General features: G+C 46.6%; 2 protein-coding genes across 5 annotated transcripts in view; both read right to left on the bottom strand.

Moving 5' to 3' along the window:
• The window catches only part of LOC130389157 (neuritin-like protein), a 31,418-nt gene extending 30,834 nt beyond the window's left edge, over window positions 1-584 (bottom strand). The window contains exon 1 of the mRNA XM_056598828.1: window positions 260-584. Coding sequence (XP_056454803.1) covers window positions 260-317 — 58 coding nt within the window. The 5' untranslated portion in view covers window positions 318-584. The remainder of the gene's footprint in view (window positions 1-259) is intronic.
• Window positions 585-853: 269 nt separating this feature from the next.
• LOC130388620 (enhancer of mRNA-decapping protein 4-like) overlaps window positions 854-20,870 on the bottom strand; it is a 29,051-nt gene continuing 9,034 nt past the window's right edge. For 2 of the 4 annotated variants that reach the window (XM_056598035.1, XM_056598036.1), the window contains exons 12-30: window positions 19,835-20,015; window positions 19,600-19,666; window positions 19,391-19,482; window positions 18,957-19,138; window positions 18,664-18,743; window positions 18,219-18,354; window positions 17,758-18,053; window positions 17,447-17,677; window positions 17,226-17,327; window positions 16,285-16,431; window positions 16,147-16,189; window positions 15,484-15,631; window positions 14,964-15,107; window positions 14,509-14,624; window positions 14,237-14,402; window positions 13,080-13,266; window positions 11,880-12,099; window positions 11,399-11,562; window positions 855-4,639 (exon numbers count right to left, since the gene is read on the bottom strand). In XM_056598035.1, the coding sequence (XP_056454010.1) occupies window positions 4,456-4,639; window positions 11,399-11,562; window positions 11,880-12,099; window positions 13,080-13,266; window positions 14,237-14,402; window positions 14,509-14,624; window positions 14,964-15,107; window positions 15,484-15,631; window positions 16,147-16,189; window positions 16,285-16,431; window positions 17,226-17,327; window positions 17,447-17,677; window positions 17,758-18,053; window positions 18,219-18,354; window positions 18,664-18,743; window positions 18,957-19,138; window positions 19,391-19,482; window positions 19,600-19,666; window positions 19,835-20,015 (2,886 nt within the window). In that variant the 3' untranslated portion in view covers window positions 855-4,455. Of the gene's footprint in view, window positions 4,640-11,398; window positions 11,563-11,879; window positions 12,100-13,079; window positions 13,267-14,236; window positions 14,403-14,508; window positions 14,625-14,963; window positions 15,108-15,483; window positions 15,632-16,146; window positions 16,190-16,284; window positions 16,432-17,225; window positions 17,328-17,446; window positions 17,678-17,757; window positions 18,054-18,218; window positions 18,355-18,663; window positions 18,744-18,956; window positions 19,139-19,390; window positions 19,483-19,599; window positions 19,667-19,834; window positions 20,016-20,870 lie in introns of all 4 variants that reach the window. The other 2 variants (XM_056598034.1, XM_056598037.1) reach the window with 2 other exon arrangements.

Genomic DNA, 20,870 nt, shown 5'->3' with positions numbered 1-20,870 from the left:
ATCAAACCATGATCTTGGTAGGCTTTGGCTGTACGGGAGATGGTATCGCGCTATAGGTGTGACTAAATGCTCACAAACGGAAAGCCATCACCGTGCGATTCAGTCAACCTCAGCCTCCGTGTACAAGTCAGCAGGCAGGGTGGAACAGCACAACTTGGTTGCTGCTATTTAAGTTTTTCAGCAGAGGACCTACAAGTTAAACATTGTACACTAAAGTTTTCTCGGAGTCGGCTTGTACTAGAAGTAGGCTTATACTTACTCAGACACAGGGCAACAGGCAGGATGAATAGGCAAGCCGAATTCGTTAATGATGACATTCTGGAAGAAATGCTTGGCAGGGAAAATGAGCCCCGGTTCCTCCTGTGGTCAATAGCGCGTATTCGGGCTACGGGGAATATAGACGTATCGTCGTTCCGCTTGACGATAGTAGATAATCCGATTCGGTGGTTCGTTATCAATGAGTCGAGAACAGCAATTCACTGTAGTGTGCCTGGATGTGGAAGCGTGCTGCTCTGCTAGAGGGAGGAGGCAGCGGTGCTGCTGAGTAGGACGGTCTTGAGCTGCCAAACTCCAATTAACTAGGAAAAGACATCATGTGCTTTACAACCCCCCCCCCCCCCCCCCCCCCCCCCCCCATCACATAGGGCGGGAAACCAATCGCTGTCATTTAAGATCATGATACAATAGAGCAGGGATGGGGAACTGGCGGCCCGCGGGCCGCATGCGGCCCGCAGCCCGCGGGCATGTGGCCCGCGGCCCGCATGCCCACTCAGCCTGCACATAAAAAAAAAAAAAAAAAAAAAAAAAAAAAAAAAAAAAAATTATAATAATAATAATAATAATTGATCGAGTTACAGAAAACTCGTTCAAGAAAGATGAGAAGAATTCATAGAATTCAAAGGCAAACCCATGCGTCTAGTTTGCTTAGAAGCGATATCAGTCACTAAAGATATCCACTTAAGTCGCCACTACAACTACTACAACTGCTTGTTGGGTTTGAGTTCATTGAGTTGTTGCACTTAATGTTGGGCCACGGTTTTTCAGTTTTTTGACTTCATTGAATGATGATGTATGTGAGCCCTTTGCACTGATAAAAATACTGACCATTCATGTGGCTGTTTGAGCATGGAAAACATGAAATTAATGTATGTTGGTTCAATTAACATACCGTACATAGGTTATGATTCTGGACGATTTTTTAGGTAGTGGCCATCGCCAAAATGCACCAGAACACAGGAAATCATCTACCAAATTCAAAATTATGTAGCTTCTCTCAGCTCACGTATAGTTGAAGTGTGCAGTCATGTGGCCCTCCGATGGTTATGATAAAAAATGTGGCCCTCTTTATCATGAAAGTTGCCCATCCCTGGAGTAGCTTCATCATCACTGCCAGCTGACATCAAACGCCTTGCTAGAGAAAAACAGTTCCAGCCATCACATTAGGTGCGTCTAGAAATGCAGCAAACATGAGGCTTAGTAACACAGCAGTTATAGACTTTTTTTGTCTTTTTTTTCATCTTTAGTTATGTGTTCATAATGGTACGGCCCTCTGAGGACTTTGGAAAAATTGAAATGGCCCTTGATGTGAAAAAGGTTCCCCACCCCTGCAATAGAGGGACAACGAAGAAATTGAACATGTTTTTATTATTTCAAAAAACGTATAGGGTAAAAGTAACTAAAATTTACAACATAATCCACCAAGCATTTGGGGAATAAACAAGTCTGTCATACACCGAAAAAAAAACGGATATTTAACAATTTCTTTATCATCAAACTAATCGAGGAAAATATAGTGTAGCGTTATGTGCAAAGCTTTCTAGCTGAAACTCTGGTTTCTTCATCTGAAAACGAATGATTTTCAGTTGTTTTCTGTAGTCCAGTAGCAGAGAATACAGAACTCAAACCGTGTATGTATAAACTGAGCTATACCTGCACTCCTCCTCTCCTCGAACACAGAGGGCAGATGGAAACCTGGAGACACTGGCTCGAGGACATAACAGACCATGAAATATTTTCTAATTTGGTACAATAAAAGATGGATCGTTAGAGGACTGCTTGACCATGGACACCTTTATTATGTCCTTCCAAATCACAACCTTTGTAAGAAAATAAAACAAATGATGGATTTTACGGGAGGAGATGCAGCATGAGGCTCCCCCACGCAGGGGCCAGGGTCATTAAACCACCTTCACTCCACAGATATAGAACGCCTGCTGGAACACCTGGGCACAACATGCCGCTCATTGGGGAGGTAAAGCAACACCAATCCTCAGCTAACAACGACAGGACTCATGGCGTACCAGGGAGTCAGGGACCAAAGGGTTGAACACACAGGCAGACATACCATAATCTGTTTGAAAACAGGCCACAACGGTATAGGCCTTCAACCAAGACAGTAGAATCTCTCCAAAACTCAAATATATATACAGAGGTAAACTAATCCGAACTTTGAGCCAATCTGAAATAGACAATCTTTCTAGAAACATTGAAATTGAAAAGTTAGCAAATATGGTGCAATTGCCAGTGCGGCTCCCAGGAGACATACATACATGCATGCATACGTTCCCCACTTCATGCCCTCAGAGGCTGTTCTTTCCCCACCATCTGACGCAACAACAAGGTAACGATCCTACCAACGTCTCATCCACTGCCGCGCTATCTGGGTCTGAAAAAGTCCAAATGTGTACCCGCTCAGACCATCTCGAGTAGTACAGTAAGGCACTTGACAAACTCAACCAAGCTTTCCAAACAACAGAGCGCCCATGTAATGCATCTGTTGAGTACTTTACAATCTGCAAACCATACTAACGACCCAGCAACGATGATAGGTGTATCCAGGCTACATGTCATTTCTCGAGAACTGTCGACACCACAAAAAAGGAGTTCTAAATGCTTGATGGATGCTGAAGACCCATGGCCTGCAGAATGGAAGTGTCTTCAGGCCAAGTGCTGCCCTCTAGAGCCCAGATGAAGGATCTGTACGTACGGGTCTATGAACATTGCTGGGTAAAACCAAAAGAAAACAAGGATCGAAAAGTAATATGGCAAGCATCTTCCAAGCAATAATGACTAGGACATTTTCTATATGCAAGCATACAGGTGTTCAGACTACAGATATATAAAAAGGCGTTCAAAATGAGACAAAGTAGACGGGTAACGAGGGGAATCTCCAAATGGGTATTCTGTACATTTGGACGCCAGCCCTTTTGAAAATGTATTACTTTCATAACTCCAACAGAAGTTGCAAGTAATTTTCAATGATGTCCCTAAGAGCATATCACCAATCACAGTGTGATGCCTTTCCAATTAAAGACTAGCTGAAGGGAGTCATTTAAATTACCAGGGAAAAAAATATGGAAATGAGGACCCCTTTCACAAATAAAAAAATAAACATCTGGCTTCGAAAAGCTGTTAAAGAGCATGTGGCAATTAATAAAACCAACATCAAAATGAATTTTTTTTTATCCTGGTGTTGCGATCTTATCTGTTGCCAACAGCCGTTTTCTTACTTTCAAATATGAATTACCAAATGACTGATCTCAAGCTGCTGCTGGAAAATGTAAGCGCACCGACCAATAAGACGATTCCACACAGCAGTCAGGATCGTTTTCTCTATATAAAAAAAAAAGTGATCTAAGGTGTGACACATTTGTTGATCGACTGTTGATAAACAACTGTATGGACAAAACTGAGGATAATTATATCGTTATATCGGCGTTCTACCATACACATCCATGACATGGGAAGGAGCATGGACAAACTGTGCCACCAGAGGGGTACCCACCAAAAACTTCTCATCGACCCAAAGAGCTTAAGGCCCTAACTTTATAGAAACAAGGGAGGCTACCTTTGATAAAAAAGTAGGCTGTAGTTCAGGGTTTTGTTCAATCCACGCCAACAACCTTTAAAGTATTTTAGACACGTCTTTCCGAACACGGGGAGTGTGGAGTTTTTTTTTTTTTTTTTTATCAGTCTGGTTTTTCAAGCAGAAACGGGTAGTAAAGGATGCATATCAAAGTGTCTTGCAGATACTAAGTGGAAGTAACATGCAGGGACGATAAACAACAAACCCCTTTGATACCGTGAGAACAGAAATCAGCAGAAATAAATCTTTCCCTGTCACAATCTGCTTGATTATACAGAAAAGAGGAACATTAAAAGTTAAAGTAACTGGGGATAGTTCTGTGGGTGTGGACTGGCTTGTGGAGAGAGGGACGAATTAGAGCGACAGAAGGAACGACTTCCTCCAACACATCCTTCCAGTGCTAACCTGGCTCAACGGGCGGGAAAACTGGTGGGCAAGGGCCATGAACGCGCCCCGAAAATTTGAAAGATCCCAGTCTTCTTCTTCCTTAGTGTCAACAGAGACAGCAGAGGAAACAGAGCCGTCTGATCGCCGCCGCCGCCGCCGCCGCCGCCCCCCCTGCCCCCGAGGCTCCCCCCTGATCCGGGACGCTAGTGGTTGACCAGGCCCTGCAGCATCATCTGGAGGCGCCGCGCCCTCTTGCTGTGCGGGCTGTGGGGGTCGTGCTGCAGGAAGGCGTACAGCTTGGGTAGGACCTGGGCCAACACAGCCGACATGTGGTCCCTGGTCAGAGGGTCCCCGCGGTCCAGGTTCATTACCGCATCCTCCAGGTAGCTGGGGGCAGAGAGCAAGCAGGCCATGATTAATGAGGAAACGTATACAGAGGCAGAGTCCAGTACAGAGGCAGAGCCCAGTACAGAGGCAGAGCCCAGTACAGAGGCAGAGTCCAGTACAGAGGCAGAGTACATACACATTAGAGGCAGAGTACATATACAGTACAGAGGCAGAGTACATATACAGTACAGTAGGGGTGCAACGGATCAAAAAACTCACGGTTCGGATCGTTCCTCGGATCAAGAGTCACGGATCGGATCATTTTTCGGATCAGCAAAAAAAAAAAAAAAAAATAGCGTTTGTGATTGCTTTAGCCCGGTCTGATTGTGGAAGAAGGGGCTGCTTAAATGCCGCGGTGATGAGCGGTTGTTGAGCCGCTTTCGGTTTCACTCCTGTCAGTGAAACACCGGGGTGATGTCGCTGTAAATGCGTGGCCATGCTCGATGTGTTTTTCTTTATGTTGGCAATAGCTATGTCAGCTACGTGTTACGTCTGTGTGGTAACCTAGGCGACAGGTTTGTGTGGCAGCGCGAGTATGGAAACAGACGTAGCACTGGAGGCAGCAGTTATCGTTACAGTAGTCACCGAAGTCTAGCCTAATTTTATTTTCCATGCCCACTGTTCTTCATGTTGTACGCTGAGGACAATAAATCACAACGAGCCATAGGACTGTTTGCTTATTGAAAAGGGAACTGTTGCAGACTTTTACCCAGAGCGTGTTAAGTAGCTCTGTCCCTGGAACTAGCAGGAATGGTTACGGCTGTGTGTGGACTGAACATGCGCACATTTTTTTTTCATAAATCAATCCACGGATCATGCGTGTGCCGAACCGAAATAGATGATCCGAACGGATCACGGATCAATGATGATCCGTTGCACCCCTACAGTACAGAGGCAGAGTCCAGTACAGAGGCAGAGTCCAGTACAGAGGCAGAGTCCAGTACAGAGGCAGAGTCCAGTACAGAGGCAGAGTACACTACAGAGGCAGAGTACACTACAGAGGCAGAGTCCAGTACAGAGGCAGAGTCCAGTACAGAGGCAGAGTACAGTACAGAGGCAGAGTACAGTACAGAGGCAGAGTCCAGTACAGAGGCAGAGTACATACACATTAGGGGCAGAGTACATATACAGTGCAGAGTACATATACAGTAGGGCTGTCACTTTTTCCAAAAATGAAATTCGAACGAATTTCGAATGTCCATAATTAATTCGAATACATTCGACCCCCCCCCCCCCCCCATAGAACTGTTAAAAAAAATAAAAAAAACACGACTGTTGTCGTGTTTCTTTTTATTTCTTGTGGAAATCACGTATACCTACTGAATTCATAACAGCAGGATAAAAACACATCTTTGATAACACATTTGTAAACACAACAAGAGGAAGCTCCGACACACAAGTGCGGCTGTCTTTTACGCATTAACAATAACTGCTCGGAGCGCGATATGCGGAGCGCATGTCGTCCATGGCACACACAGCCTAAACGAACAATCTGTGAGGCCGACCTCCAACACGGCATGCTGCTCTTTTTATTCCTTACGGAAAGAAAATTACAAGTAGTCTCGCAGCTCTCCGTTACCGCTGCAGCTGCTTCCGTCAGCCGTGCTGTATAAGTCCCCAAACAGGCTGCCCATCGCGCCCAGCGCAGCAGCGGACTTTTCTCCCTGTCGTGTGCGATCAGTGTCGGTCTCCGTTTTTAATGAGCTCGTGTGAGAGGCTTTCAGTCACGAGATGTTTCTGTGCAGGGGAATGGTGGACTAACCGGTAGAAGCAGGGATCCAGGAGGGCCGCTTTATTGAGGAAAAGCCACTCGCCGCTCTCTTCTTTATAGCGCATTTTTACAGTTCGAATGGAGAATTACACTTCGAATTCGAACTTTTCACCCCACCTTCGAACGAATATTCGAACTTCGAATAAAAAGTGACAGCCCTAATATACAGTAAGTACAGAGGCAGACTAGTCAGCCCAACTAGTATATCTTCTTGTTGTATACATTATCTGGTGGTTCAGCACAGCACTACTGAAAACTGTCCATCTACGACCCATGCAGCGGGATGTAAAACCACAGAGTTGTATACATTTTCATCCAAGAGCTGCATACATATTGTGTATTATGTTTATGATCTATGTGAAAGCCACTATAGGAAACAAAACCTGAGAGATCCTTGAGTACTCTGGATAATCCAAGTAAACGAGAATTTAAAAAAGAGAAAGCGCCATACAGTTATTCCGTCTGGCAAAACACCTTGACTGTCTGCCGCAGCTCGACGCAGCCGCCCGGGGCCGTTCCAATATTAGTCAAGGAATTGGTTTGGTCCAAATAAGTGAACATAAGACTTTGGTTTACAGCTCTTTTGTGGAGGACGTTCGGTCCGCTTGTGCTTTGTTTGTTTCAAACAGTGTGCGATTCAGCTTGACCTCACTCAAATCCCATCTCCCTGCCCTCCCATAAAGCTGAAGTGTGCAGATCCTGATGGATGGCAGAAATGACGACCAATGAGCTCTGCTGCTTTAAACTCCTTAGGTGAAGGCAGCACTGGTACAGACAGGGGGGAACCACTCCACACCTTTGGGTTCCCATCCTGCACAGCATAGGTTCCAGAACCCATACCCTTTAGAACAGGGGTTCACAGCATAGAATCCAGAACCTATACCCTTTAGAACAGGGGTTCACAGCATAGGCGCCAGAACCTATACCCTTTAGAACAGGGGTTCACAGCATAGGCGCCAGAAGCCTATACCCTTTAGAACAGGGGTTCACAGCATAGGCGCCAGAACCTATACCCTTTAGAACAGGGGTTCACATCCTGCACATTAAAGGCTCCACAACAAAACCCCTTCAGAACAGCGTTCTCTCCTACTCAAGGCCGAGTGGGAATACCAACTCCCCCGGCTAGCGGCGAAGTTGAAGTTTGTCCCTGTGGATGAGAGCCGTGTCTCAATGGGCCTTTTAGTTGCAGGGAGGAAAAAACGAGTTTCAGATCAGCCTGTTCAAGGTGGTGGGCGACATGCCAACGACCGACTCAAATAGGAAGTTATTGGCTTATTGGACTTCTGAGCTAGCTGTGGTCCGTCTCTAGAACACATGGTTGATTGATTGAGCTCATTCCCCAGTGGTCTGGTCAAAACCTTGTCGTCAAAGCCAAGCTTTGTAAACTGTTCCGTCAAAACCCGTTAAAGGGCTTCCTTAGTGCTTGGTATTTTGAAAAAGATTATACATATCTCCAAATGAACTATGATCGGGTTTCATGTTCTTCAAAAATCATATACAAAGATCTGCAGCCAACAATGATGGATGGCAGTGCAAATCCCTGCACGTAAAGCCCTCCATCTTCATTTTTGGTCAACAACTGCCGTTGGTTCTGGTTTAGTAGTCATTCATACTGCGGTTTATGAGTCGGCAGCAGCTGAGAGTTCATATTTTTTCTCCAGATGGTGCAGAGTGGCACCCGAGGGCCAAACTTAGATGTGGTATGCAGATGCAGTACAAACCCAGACAGGTGATCTCCCCGGCCTAAGGCAGACCTGGAAAGAGGTGTGCCGACTGTCCAAACCAAATTAGAAGACTAATAAGACTAAAGACAAGGGCTGCAGAGATGCAGGGAAAGACTGGAGACATAGCAGAAGAGAGATGGATAACGAGTTATAGACATGGATTTAGATCAGGCAAATGCTGAAAGGTGAGTGGGTGGCCAGGACTTATAAGGGATCAAATCATTGAGACAGATCAAAGGTTGATTTATAATCAATAGAGTGGCCAGTGACAATTTGACATTAGAAAGTGAGATAGTGTCATTGCTTTGGCAGAGTCACAAAGCTCACCAAGTAGCCACCCGCTGGGGGCTCCGGCAGGGTGGGCAGGGTTAACAGTTAGCAGCTAGAGCAAAGGTAATGTTTAAGATCAGCTCTGTGAGAAGACTATTAGGATGGTGGCAGCGAGAGAATCAGTCAGAATAGGGATGTGGAAGTAAAGGTTGATTTCAGAATCTACATAACTATACTAATAATTCATATTCCCTAAAGGGCAAAAGGTGTTTTAGTGGATCTTGTATAATGAAGGGCTGCCACAACAGATTGAGGAAATTGTATTAAAACATTTTCCAACCACAATTATCTATTTGTTGGGTCCGAGTTATTGCATGCAGTGTTGCAGAGCTTGCTACGTCACTCTAAGAACTAATTGACACCCGTTGGAGTAAACCACTTATTACAATCAGGGCAATTTAATGATTCGTGAGCAGATAGAGGAAATATGAAAAGAAGTGCATCCACTGAAGACCACTTTGGCATTGCATTATTACATAAAGATGATTGGGACATACCACCATACCCCCATGGCACTGCAGGACAGACATTGCAGAGTGGTTGGAGGAGCTAGCAGCAACGTATGAAATTCCTCCTTGAAAAATTATCGCCATTGTGCATGACAATGATGATGTTATGGCTACGGTACACAGAAGCATAGCTGTTCATCTGTGCTAAGCACTGGCCATACCTGCACTGAAGCAACTAAGCCTTAAAAAAGCTATTTGGTCTACAAGATTTCTTGGTGAAACCGTTTCAAAAAGTGAGCTAGCCTGCAACAAACTCAAAAGAGAAGTGACTATCAATGCATACCTGTGCACATGCTTGTTCAGGACCTAAGCACCAGGTGGAACACTCTATAGTTAAGCTGCACAACCAAGCGACGATGACCTGGAGCAGCATCGTTGTCTTTCGCCTCGGTCAGTAAGACAAGAGGGAAAAGGGGCCTAGATTTGGAAACAGTGGAGCTTGCTGGAGGAGTTTTCCAGATCCTGTAAGACTTCTGAATGTGCCACTGGCTTCATGAGTGGGGCTACATTATCTCTCCAGCACCTCAACTTGTGAACGGGACAATAAAGTCAAGCCGGATTGCTGCCTTTGACTCAGCCCTGGTTTTGGCTTACTTCATCACTGCTACGGAGCAGCTGCAACAACGATGCAAGAGGGAGAACTCCTTCTATCAGACGGCACTAAACACAGGGATCATCTCCTCTGGACCCAAGGTTAAGAGACTTGCATTTCTAACACCTGGCCCGACGTCCTGAATTTGCAAATCAGAGTGCAAAGCAGGAAGACTGAGGAGCAGCAGCAGCCTCTGAGACCAAGCTCCTCCAGCAGTGAGGAGGAGAACAGAGAGCAGGCAGCTGAGCAGCTCAGCAGCCAAGTGACGAATGAAGTCCTTCCATACTCTGGGAGATGCTCCTTGCAAAGGGAGAAAGTGAATCACAAGGCAACAGGGGAGGGGTGGAAGGGGAGAGCCTGGGGGGGCACGCCGCCACACTCCTCCAGGAGGTTTGGGTATCCACCCGCTCAGGATTGATTTAAATATAACTATTTTAAGTGCTAATTGATGTGTTTTTAGGATTAATCTGTAGCAATTCAGCCAGAACAGTTGAGGTTTCCTTTTCATTCTCCATGGACAGAAACAACTTGCATATTCGTCCATGTGTCTCTCTGCAGCGCATCATACATGCCAGAGACTGCCGACAACCTCAACGCCCCACTGCATAGCTGCTGAAGTTAATGTGTTTTCGGAGCACTGTTACACAGAAGTTTTATTAGAATAGAAGCATCTTGTCCTGTGTTTTGTATAGCCGCTTTTAAACTGCCACAAAACTTTGAAATGTTTGACCCAATGAGGGAACGCTTTGCAGAACATACACGTATGTTTACCCATTGTTGGTCTGCTCTTTAATGTTGATGTGTGAAAACAAACAGAACGAAGCAAGCATACTTTAAGTGCCAGAATAGATATGCTAGGCCGGGTCTCCGAGAGTGTTTCTGCAGAAACATTCTACCACTAGGGTTGACGCGGTGTGGACATTTTCAAACCGAGTAATACGCTTGTGTCAACACCGGTATTACCAGTATAAACGGTATTAACTTTGAAACTAGAGGTCAACCGCCATCTTCTCAGTCAACTCTCCTCTCACACTCGGTGACAGCGGCTGGCAGCGCGCCAATTCTCGGCGTCTTATAAGTTCTATATATAATAGTATAATATAATTTTATACATCATAATATGACGGCCAAAAGCTCTGTGCGCCTCCGGATGGCCGTAGCGCGGGGAGCTCACGTAGGGATTGGGCTTCGCGGGGTTTGTTTACCGGCGTTGCTATGGTTACCGGTCTTGTAAGGAAGCACGTCAATTCTCGGCGCGACAATTCTCCCGCACAGAGCAGAACTGTGGCCTATTCTACACATTTAAATTTTCTTAATTATAATTATTTGTTTTTTTTTACTGAAAAAAATAAATAAAATAAAATCGGTGTTGCCGGTGTGCAACACCGAGTAAACGGTGTTGGCCTCAACACCGGTAACACCGGTAATACCGTATACCGCGGCAACCCTATCTACCACCATTGTCCGATTCATAGTCCGATTCCTTCCTTTGTGTTGTATGTATTATTCACTTATTACTTATACAGAACTGGTCCATTAGCATGTATCTTCCGCACATGTAGTTCATCATAGATGCAGGTCTGTTGAATGTTATTTGTGATACTATTGTTAATTTGGAATAAAATGAAACCGTTAATTTTTTTGTGGTCGATTAATCAAAGAAATTATCAATAAATGTATTGCTTATCAAAATACTTGTAAGTTATCTGCTCTTTGCGGCTCCCTCTCTTTACGCTCTGAAGCCTGACCTTTAGCGGCATGGACACATGTATGGGTCGAGGATGGCTTTGGACAACAATAGGGATGGTAAAAGAACATAAATATTCCACCCACCTGATCTTGAGCTCGGAGCGTGTTGTTAAGTTAGAGGAGAGCTGTTGGATCAGCGAAAGCAGCACAGGCTGGCTGAGGGGACAGGGGTGCTGTCCAAACACCTGCTGGGAGTCTATGGTCTCGCACACGTAGAGCACCAGGTTCAGATCCGTCGCCGACAGAGCCTGTGGCGAGAGATGACACCGTTAATACCACCACACTTTTTGGGTCAATGCCAGAACAAGGGGAGGTGTGGAGGACGACAAAGATGGCTTCAGGCAACATATAGAACATGAGCCAGACAAACAGCAAGTTGACATTCTAGATCGATGAGCAAAAGAGCCATGCCAAGACCAGGGTCACCCGGAACAAAGTGACTTATCTGCCTTATTTAGGGAAACACCCAGAGATGTTAAAACGTATGTATGCACGCATCCATGTATGTACGGTCATCATGTTTCACGGGGGTATCAATGTATATCAATGTTGTTTTTGGGGCTACCTGCTGGAAGGCCTGGTTGAGCTGGCCCTGCTGCAGGAGCTGCAGTATGTTGCCCTGCTGCGTCTGGTAGTCCAGGTGCGCCGTGGGGACGGGCGTGCTGGCCGCGGACCGCATGGCCTGCATGATGCTGGAGGTGACCACCGCCTGCTGCTCCTTCATGGCCTGGCTCACCTCCCCTTTAACGATCCGCTGCACCTGGGTCAGCAGGGACTCCTGCAGACTGGGAGGGGGGGGTCGCATGTGAGCAGGCAGAAGGAGAAGCCCCAGGGGCTGGCAGAGGGGCATGTCAGAGGGCGAGCACCGCATTTAATGGAAGCAATTTCAGCCCACTTGAATTAATTTCACTTTGCCGTAATGAGGTGTCGTCTTTGTCTTTAAGATGTTCAACTTTTAGTAGAAAGCTAGTTTGTGCAATACTCGATCTGTGGTCCACTTCCTAACAAATCTATACCACCTCAGAGGCCATGGAAAATAATTGTAATGGGATCAAGGGACTGGATCAAATTGATGCCATTACCCCAAGGGTTAAGCGCTGCATGTTTCCGCACCTCAACCAATTACACAGCGGTGCAATAGAGCTGCAGCTGGCCAGCAGTGTTGGTAAGGACTGTAGTCCACGGCAAGGGGCTGATTCTCCAATGGGCTCCACATTACCAGGCGGTGCCTTTATGCAAGTCTAAGGCTTCAGTTCAATAACACCTGATCCTATGAAGGGTGTATTTAGTTTCTCCAAACACTAATGCACAAATAACAATAACAATAATGAACGGCCCGCATTGCAAAAAAAAAGTGGGTTGGGGCAGCGGGGGGGGGGGGGGGATCGGTCTAGGTGTAGGGAAGATTGCGTTTGTACTCTTATTGACTTCTGTAGTAGCATATTTTACAGACCTGCCTAGGTACTACCAGGGGAAAGTAGCCAGTTGCTTAACCTGGTATATTACATATCTCCTTGTTTTATATCAAGATACATTTTCCCATTTCAATAAATATAATAATCCAAACACTGGTATTCTCAAAATCCAAATTTATATTATAGAAATCAGGGCCGTTATGTCATGGAATACTAACTGTACGTATTGAGTCCTAACCATTTTTTTTTTTTTTAAAGAAACCCTTTATGTCCACGGACATAAAAACATCCAACAACATGGAAGACTGACCACTGATGGTGCTATTCATGTTTGCGGTGGTGATACCTACTTTGCTACCATCATCTGGAGTTGGTGCTGGACCTCTGTCCGGACACTGGCTGTGACGTTATTGGCCAGCTGGTCATTGTTGCTCTGGATATTCTCAATCATTTGCTGGAGCTGGCCAATCACTGGGTCTCGTACCTCCTGCTCTCTCTGTTTCCTGCTCTTAAGATGAGCTTCTAACTGTTGGATGTCTGAGAGAGGAAACACAGCAGATCAACACACAATTCACCACGTCACATCAAAACAAAAAAGTTGCATTGCAAAAACAATGATGTCTCGATTCAAAGCAAGTGGAATTGTTAAACTGGAATATGTCGTCTTCCCCCTCAGGCTCTCACAAAAACCCTTGCACACGTCTAAACTGAGCACCAAGTGGGATTAACCATAAAGACGTTCACGGTTCAACGCTTGTGACAAGCTGTTAAGGGGCACGACTTTACAAAAAAAGGATGGAGGTTGCCCGGAGACCATTGACCCTGGGCAACTAGACATCTAGGTCATTGGAATAAGCATCTGCGGTCATACACGTCACAATCTAAAACCCAATCAAAAATTGTATTGAAGAGTGTTTTCAAAGGACATGGGCCTTTTATACAACTCCGATAAACAAACCCTGAACTCAAGCACAGAGGTGTTTTTTTAAGGTCGCTCTTTAGCAACGAGCGAGACCTCTAAAAGGGAGGAATTTTCTAAAAGAGAAATGGCCTTGCTCGCTCCCCTGCGACTGTCATCAACATGTTTTATAAATTATGGGTTGGAAAGGGCTCAGCACAGGCTTGTCTGTTTCCTCATTTACATCACCTGGGCTTGGAGGCAGAGTACCTAGAAGACTTTCATTTGGTCACATGAGGTACGCCTCACAAGACACTAAACGGTTGGGCATGACACATTATTTCCTGCATGAGGCTTGCCCTTTACAACCTGCAAATCACCCCAACAAGGCTGTTGGTGTGAAGACACTCGACAGGCAGCGTGTACTACTCACGCTAGTCCAGCACTATGGCAATGGCCGTGAATATCAAAAGAAATGAAAGGGTCCAACTTTTTGGCTGATTAGGGGCATCTACTGAATACCAAATGGTATTTTTAAAATGAAAGCAATGGCATAGCGTCTTTCTTAAAATAGGGGGAAAAGGTTGAAATAACAGTGGAGGAACATACACTCTTGGGTCCCCTGTTTGAAGCTTTCGTTGATCTGTTGGAACATTGACTGACAGCCCCTGTCGAACACAGGCAACACAATCGTCTGGAAGGCTTCTTTATAGGCCGTCTGGATGGTGCCCTGCAGTGCTTCAGTCGCTGCCCGTCCAATCGCGTCTGTTGTGTTCTGGAAACCAGGAGGAATTCCTGTGAGTTTGCAGTGTCTTGCAAGGAACAAGTCTTGCAAATCATGAAGCATGAAAAGTGTTTTGACAGTTCTCAAACACACATACCTTTGACTTGACCACCTTGATGAGGTTTTCTTTCAAGGTGGCCTCCACGGCACTCAGCTTGGCAGCCACAGTGCTGCTCAGCTGGCTTGTCACGGGCTCCAGACTCTTGGAGATCGCTGGAGAGAAAGGAGCACGACCAGAACAACTAACACAACTATTCATAGAAAAACAACAAAAACAAGGAATGAATGTTGTGCCAATCTCCCCGATGTAACAACGCATGCTAAATTCAAATATCTTTTTAACAGACGACGGACGGCTTCAAAAAAACAAGATGCTGAACATGCCAAATTGCATAAGTGGATGTTTATTTTGCATGCATCCCCACGGAAAACTACAAAAGTGAAAAACTGATTTAATGATTAGGAAACAATAATAAAACAATACATGTGAATAATTAAGCACTTTGTAATGATTGAAATAAAGGCCGTTGATGCTGTGGTGTGATCTCTTACTCGGCGGGACGGTCTTCTTCATCTCCTCCCTCAGCACCCGGTCCATTCTATTGGTCAGGGAGGAGCTGAGGGCGTGGCTGAGCTGCTGGTTGAGCTGCTCCTGGCGGCCCTGGCTCTCTGCCAGCATGCGATCCAGCCTGCGTTCTAAGGCCACACAGTCAAGGATCATCACCGCCCACTGGACAGCTTGTGTTGGCACGGCAACACGCCCTTTGGCATATGCAGTGCGGCATAATACACAATGGGACTAGTGCCCCGGCAATATATATACATTAGGAGAACTTGGAGAAAACAATATTAAACTCTTGCCTCTTGAAGATGGCAAGGATATTTTGCGTTTGATGAGGAAAATATAGCAAAGTGGCCTGACAAAGAGATGGATCACTGAAAATCATACATGAAAGATTTTCTTTGTGGGATTGACGCTCCAAGGACATATTTGATCCAGTGCCATTGACGTATGAAGGTCTCTTCCACCTTAACGTTTAATTATATATTTTGGTAATAGTATGAAAGATACGCTCTTGTTCTTGGTGAACGGCCATGACGTGCTCCACGTGGGCAGTGACGGAGCTCTGCATGTTGTCCATGTGTCCACGCAGGTCCGCTATCTCCCTCTGTTGGCTACGCAGCAGAAGCAGCAACTCCTCCTGCAGCTCGACATTCATCTGCAGGCACAGAGGCATAAGGGACACCTTTTAATGGAAATCCCCCTTCTACCTTGACGGCGCCTATCCTCTGAACTAGTCAGCAGTTTAGAAAGTTTGAGTGATCCTCATGACACACAAATGACTGAGTGGATGTGTATGGCATTCTAATATTGAATCATTCTATACTTTGCAACCCTGAAGAATTGATAATTTTCCTAGAGGAAACCAAAGAGGTGTCACTATTGTAAGTCTAAGCTTGAATGATCAATAGATTTATCTCCTAGTCCAATATTTATTCATGGTATGTCACCTCATATCTGCACAGTAAAGATGTTACTTCAAGTCGTCAAGTTTCAAACATGTGGTGGATATTGAGTTGCCCGATGTAGAGATACAATACTTAGTTGGGGCGAAGAAATCGGGAGAGAATAATTTATATCTTTCTGTATTGGGAATAACATTTGACAGAATGCGCGTGAGGCTATTGAACTATCGCACACATGCCAAGCAAAAGATCAGATGGAAGCACATACCTGACCAGGGTCCATCTTGACCGGCCTGGACTGGCAAGACTCCCTGTAGGGCGACACACCAGAGAGTATTTCAATCAACAGCCAAGAACACCATCATCGTTGAGCAAACGACGCATCATCCTGAGCTGCAGTACGGACCCTTCATCCTTCTTGATCTTCCTCTTGAGTTTGGGGGAGCCCCGCGGGGAGGTCTTCCACTCCTTCGCGGGGAGCCTGTGGGACGAGCGAGCGCCGCCGCAGTTCCCCGAGGAGGAGGCCAGGCTGGCCACCTCGTCGTCATGGTCACTGGCAGGGAAAAGAGATGCAAACCGTGAGGCCAGGTGGAAGACTGTGGGGCTAGTTGGTCCCTGCATGGACAGGTGGAGGACAGTGGGGCTAGTTGGTCCCTGCATGGACAGGTGGAGGACTGTGGGGCTAGATGGTCCCTGCATGGACAGATGGAGGACTGTGGGGCTAGTTAGTCCCTGCATGGACAGCGTGGGACGGACCGAGCCCAGGGCCCCGGGGAGACGAGCCGAGTCGTTAGAATCACCTGGTCCAGGTAGTTTTCCGCCAACCACGTTGATAGAGCAAATACTGTAGTTTTAGAGGAACTACAGAGGAAAACATTGTATGCATTGCATGCAGAAGGAGCATGCTTTGCATGTTGCACCACCATAGCCATGATTCATTGGGCTTGTTTCTTCCTGTACTGCAAACTTCCCTATTGGTGCAGAGCCTTGAAGATTTTTCCCCATCGACCAAGAGCTGGTCAAACAAGATTCTCTATGGGTGATTCAGCCCTAGTAATGACCATTCACTTTTGGACATGGACCCTCAGCAAAATGCTATAATCGGGTACAATGCATATCTTCTCATTAGGGCTTCTGCCTTTTTGTACATGTACAAATTAACTTAACTAAAGTAAAATAAACCTGAACAAATGCAAGCAATTGCATCCAGGCAGAACTAGTAACAATAGCTTCCCATGTAGGTAGTGTGGCTGATAACACCACACTACATGTCCTCCTATCATGGACTGTCTGTGATGCTATATCGGACATGCTACGACCAGACCAGACTGAGGGAAGGGGGTGTACCTCTGCTCAGCACTGGCGTCCTGGCTGTCATTCTGTGTCAGCTGATAGGGGCGTCTATGGTAGGGGGAGTTCATGTGCCGGTCCTTCAGCTCTTCTCTGGAACTAGGCGAGTAGAGACGGAAAGCACTGAGCCAGAGCATTGCCACGTGTCTGAACACACCTCTACCCATTTGTGTTCCTCTGATAACACCTTGGTTGTGTGTGCGTCTATACACACTCACCAGTCGCCCAGTCCGTTGTCCCTCAGGTTGTTCCTGGTTTCCCGGGTGATATCAGGGGCTGCGGGCCAGGGTGTGTGGCTCACACTGCCGTCTGACGAGCCGCCGCCCGCCCCCGCATTCTCTTGGGACAAGGCGTTCTCCAGCAGAGAGGGGGTGATGCTGAGAAGGGTTTCCCCCTCTACGGCCCCGCCCACAGAGGCTGCTCCGCCGCCACGCTCCAGCGGCAACAGGCTGTGTGTCGAGGTCCAAACTATTAGTTACATCCGGCAGGACTCCCGAGCCGAGGCAACACATCAGCAGTGACTCCTCACCTGTTGATGCTGGGTCCGCGGGGCGAGGTCAGGAGGTGCAGCGCGTTGGCAGCGGAGGCCATGCTGTCGGCCTGCAGGGCGGCCATGGGCAGGGGCTCTGGGATGGAGACCAGGCCGCGCTGAAGGGGCAGGGTCTGGGAGGCGATCTCGGGCATGTCCTGGGACATGGCGGTCGAGGCCGAGGAGATGACGTCTGGGGAACGGGCTCTGGTCGGAGAGGCCTGGTGGGGCAGGAGGTGGGCGTCGAGGACCTGGGCCCCGTCCAGAGAGAGGGGCCCGCTGACGCCCGCCAGGATCTGAGGGGAGAAGGGGGGGGGCTTATTCAGGGGATTGATCCACTCATGGGACTAGTTTTCTTGTTAGTAACGGAAGCTGCGCATCGCATGGTTTTAATCAACCCAAGAACGCTGTCCCATTAGGGGGTGATGAACCACAAATGTGAGAGTAGGGAGCCATCCTACCGGCAGGCTCTCCAGTCCAGGGAGCAGGATGGAGGAAGCCCTTGGGCTTCCAGTGGAGGTGGAAAGGGCCAGGCTGCTGCTGGTGTTGTTGTTGTTCTCCGTTCTAATGGGGCTCTGACCCACATCGTCTAGAGCTCTGCAGAACCAAGAAAACCTCAAGCTCTTAATGCATGACCCACCGTTAAAACCTGAGTGGTGGGCATGAGTGGGCAGGAATACTTTCTTCTATCAAGCAGCCACAGCTATAGGTTGGCCTAAAATTGGCACTTGATGCCCTCCCAGCCATTAGGGACATCTTGATTTTCTTATATCAAAAGACGACACGTATGATAAGCATCCTTCAAGTGAAAATTTTAATAGAGACTAAACATCTCATTCGATTTTGTCGTCTTTCCAGATTTGAGTTACCATTTTTGCTTATCAACACTAATGATGAAGGACTTGCCTGCTTGTAGAGTCTGAGTTGCTGCTGATGGCGGTCACAATAGTGAGGCTGCTAGCACTGCTCCCAGGCGAGGCCGGGACCTGGTGGAGACAACAGTCAGTTATGCTGCCTTGAGATGGACACCGGCAGAATCAGAGGGTTGTGGGAGCAATGCAATGAAAATAATTGCAATTTATTGTCAATAATATATACACCCGTTTTTCCGGGATTCAAAAAATAAATAAAGCAGAGGAACTGGGATTAATAGAGGAAATGGCACCCTTCTTCTTTAGGTTACTGCAGGTTGTTCCTACCGAAGTGGTGGGGGTCATGAAGGCATCAGGGGTCATTAACTTGGGCATGGCCACGTTAGCTGCATCTGACATGGACAGGAAGTCGGTGGGAGCCGGGAGCGATTGAATCTTCCTCAGGTCACTTTCTGAGCCACTGCTCGAGTCCTTGTCTGAGCTCTGGTCAGTCAAGTGGTCTGAGGATCCTGCAGGGGGCAGAGTGGTAGAAGCTGGGATTAGACTTGTACCGAGAGAGCAGTACGACTCTTACTGAGTCGTACTGCACTCTCCATCTACGAGCCGGTGAGAGCCGTAAGTAGGGCTCTGATTTATAACTCCTCCAAAGTCCAAAATCGTCTGCAATGTTCCCATTGATAGATTTCAACCCTTAATGCGGAATAGACAGTCTAATATCACCTCATAAACATAATTGTAAAAGTGTCTCAAACACAACTTACCAAAACCATCGTTGGATTCAGAATGGGGCAAGAAGAGGGCTGGGTTAGAACCCATCCTTGGTTGGAACCAGATCTGGACGTCCTGTAAAGACCTGTACAAATTCGGAAAACATTAGAAAGTTGAATGGTAGGACGGATTATTTGTATTAAATTCTTTTTTGCAGAAGGTTTGACCTTCACATTTGGTTAACTCATTAGAAATGACTCACTTGGTGTGAACACAAAAGAGCTTTATCTGAATCCCAGACTTGGATTCTGTGGTTCCCTGGTTACCCTCTAGGAAACAAAAAATACAAATGAACATAATGCAGCCGATTCATTTAGTCACACGTTGAACATGGATTCTGGTTAAGGAATTGGGTACAGCTAAACGGCAGGACAATGCGTGAACATTGATCCCTGTTCACTTCAAGGTATTGACTGAGCGTGTTAGAGCGCGTGTACCAGTGGTCATGCTCTCGCTCTCCTCCTCTGCCGGGAGGACCTCGGTGTGTCTCTGCCGGCTCGGTGTGACGTCATGCACCCCGAAGCTCAGCACGGGGTGAGTGAGCAGGAACTCTGACACGGCCGTGAAGCTGGCCCGGCCCTTCTCCTGGTCCTGGTGGAGCTCCATCACGTACAGCACCTGGTGGAGGGGAGGGATGCATGCGGTGGCTTGGTGAAAACACCCCCGCTAGGATGAGGGAGGAAGGACACTCTCCAACATTCACATCAGTGCCCAATATGAATTTGGTTGTGGGTTTCTCGAATTGTATCTGAATGTTTTGCCTACAAGAACAGGGTGAATACTTGTACTAAACACACAGCTATATTCTGATAGCTTGCTATTCCAGTGTTCCCCCTATAATTGTGGCGGACCGGCCATGCCAATGAGGGCCGCTGCCAAAAAGGAAATGCAGTAAATAATAACAGCATTAAAAAAATATATGCAATAACAATATTGCAGTGTTGTCTTGACGCGATGCCAGTAACATTGCTAACAGAGTCCCTTAAATGACTGCGGAGTGAAAGCACGACTCAGCCATTATAGCCCAGTTAAGCAGAGCTTCTGTGCCGTCCCTTCACCAACATATCTGATGCATTTAAGAGAAATTAAAGTGGAGTTTTACTTTTTAATCCAATAGTTAGCTGCTCGCGGATGAAAGGGATCATGATAAGTGGGTGTGTTTTGGTACATTGGTTATCCTGTTCAATAACTAAACTAGACTATGACCCTTTTCATAGAAGGCTCGTATCCAAAACAAATCTGTTGCGATACAACTGCATACCTTCAAGTTATCAAAAACAACCTATATTCACCCACCACACTGCAAGTAAACATTGATTTATAGCGCCGACCGCCAATGAGATGAATGATAAATACATATAACAGATTCTGATAATTACACGACCATCAAATTAATTATTGTGCAATCACAACCAACAATCACGTTCAATGTAGAAGGATCTTTCACCACGAGTCGTGAGTCAGTGTTCTCCA

This window comes from Gadus chalcogrammus, chromosome 9, assembly GCF_026213295.1.
Source record: "Gadus chalcogrammus isolate NIFS_2021 chromosome 9, NIFS_Gcha_1.0, whole genome shotgun sequence".
NCBI lineage: Eukaryota > Metazoa > Chordata > Actinopteri > Gadiformes > Gadidae > Gadus > Gadus chalcogrammus.
The sequence above is the reverse complement of the archived record's forward strand: the minus strand, read 5'-3'. Positions and strand labels throughout refer to the sequence as shown.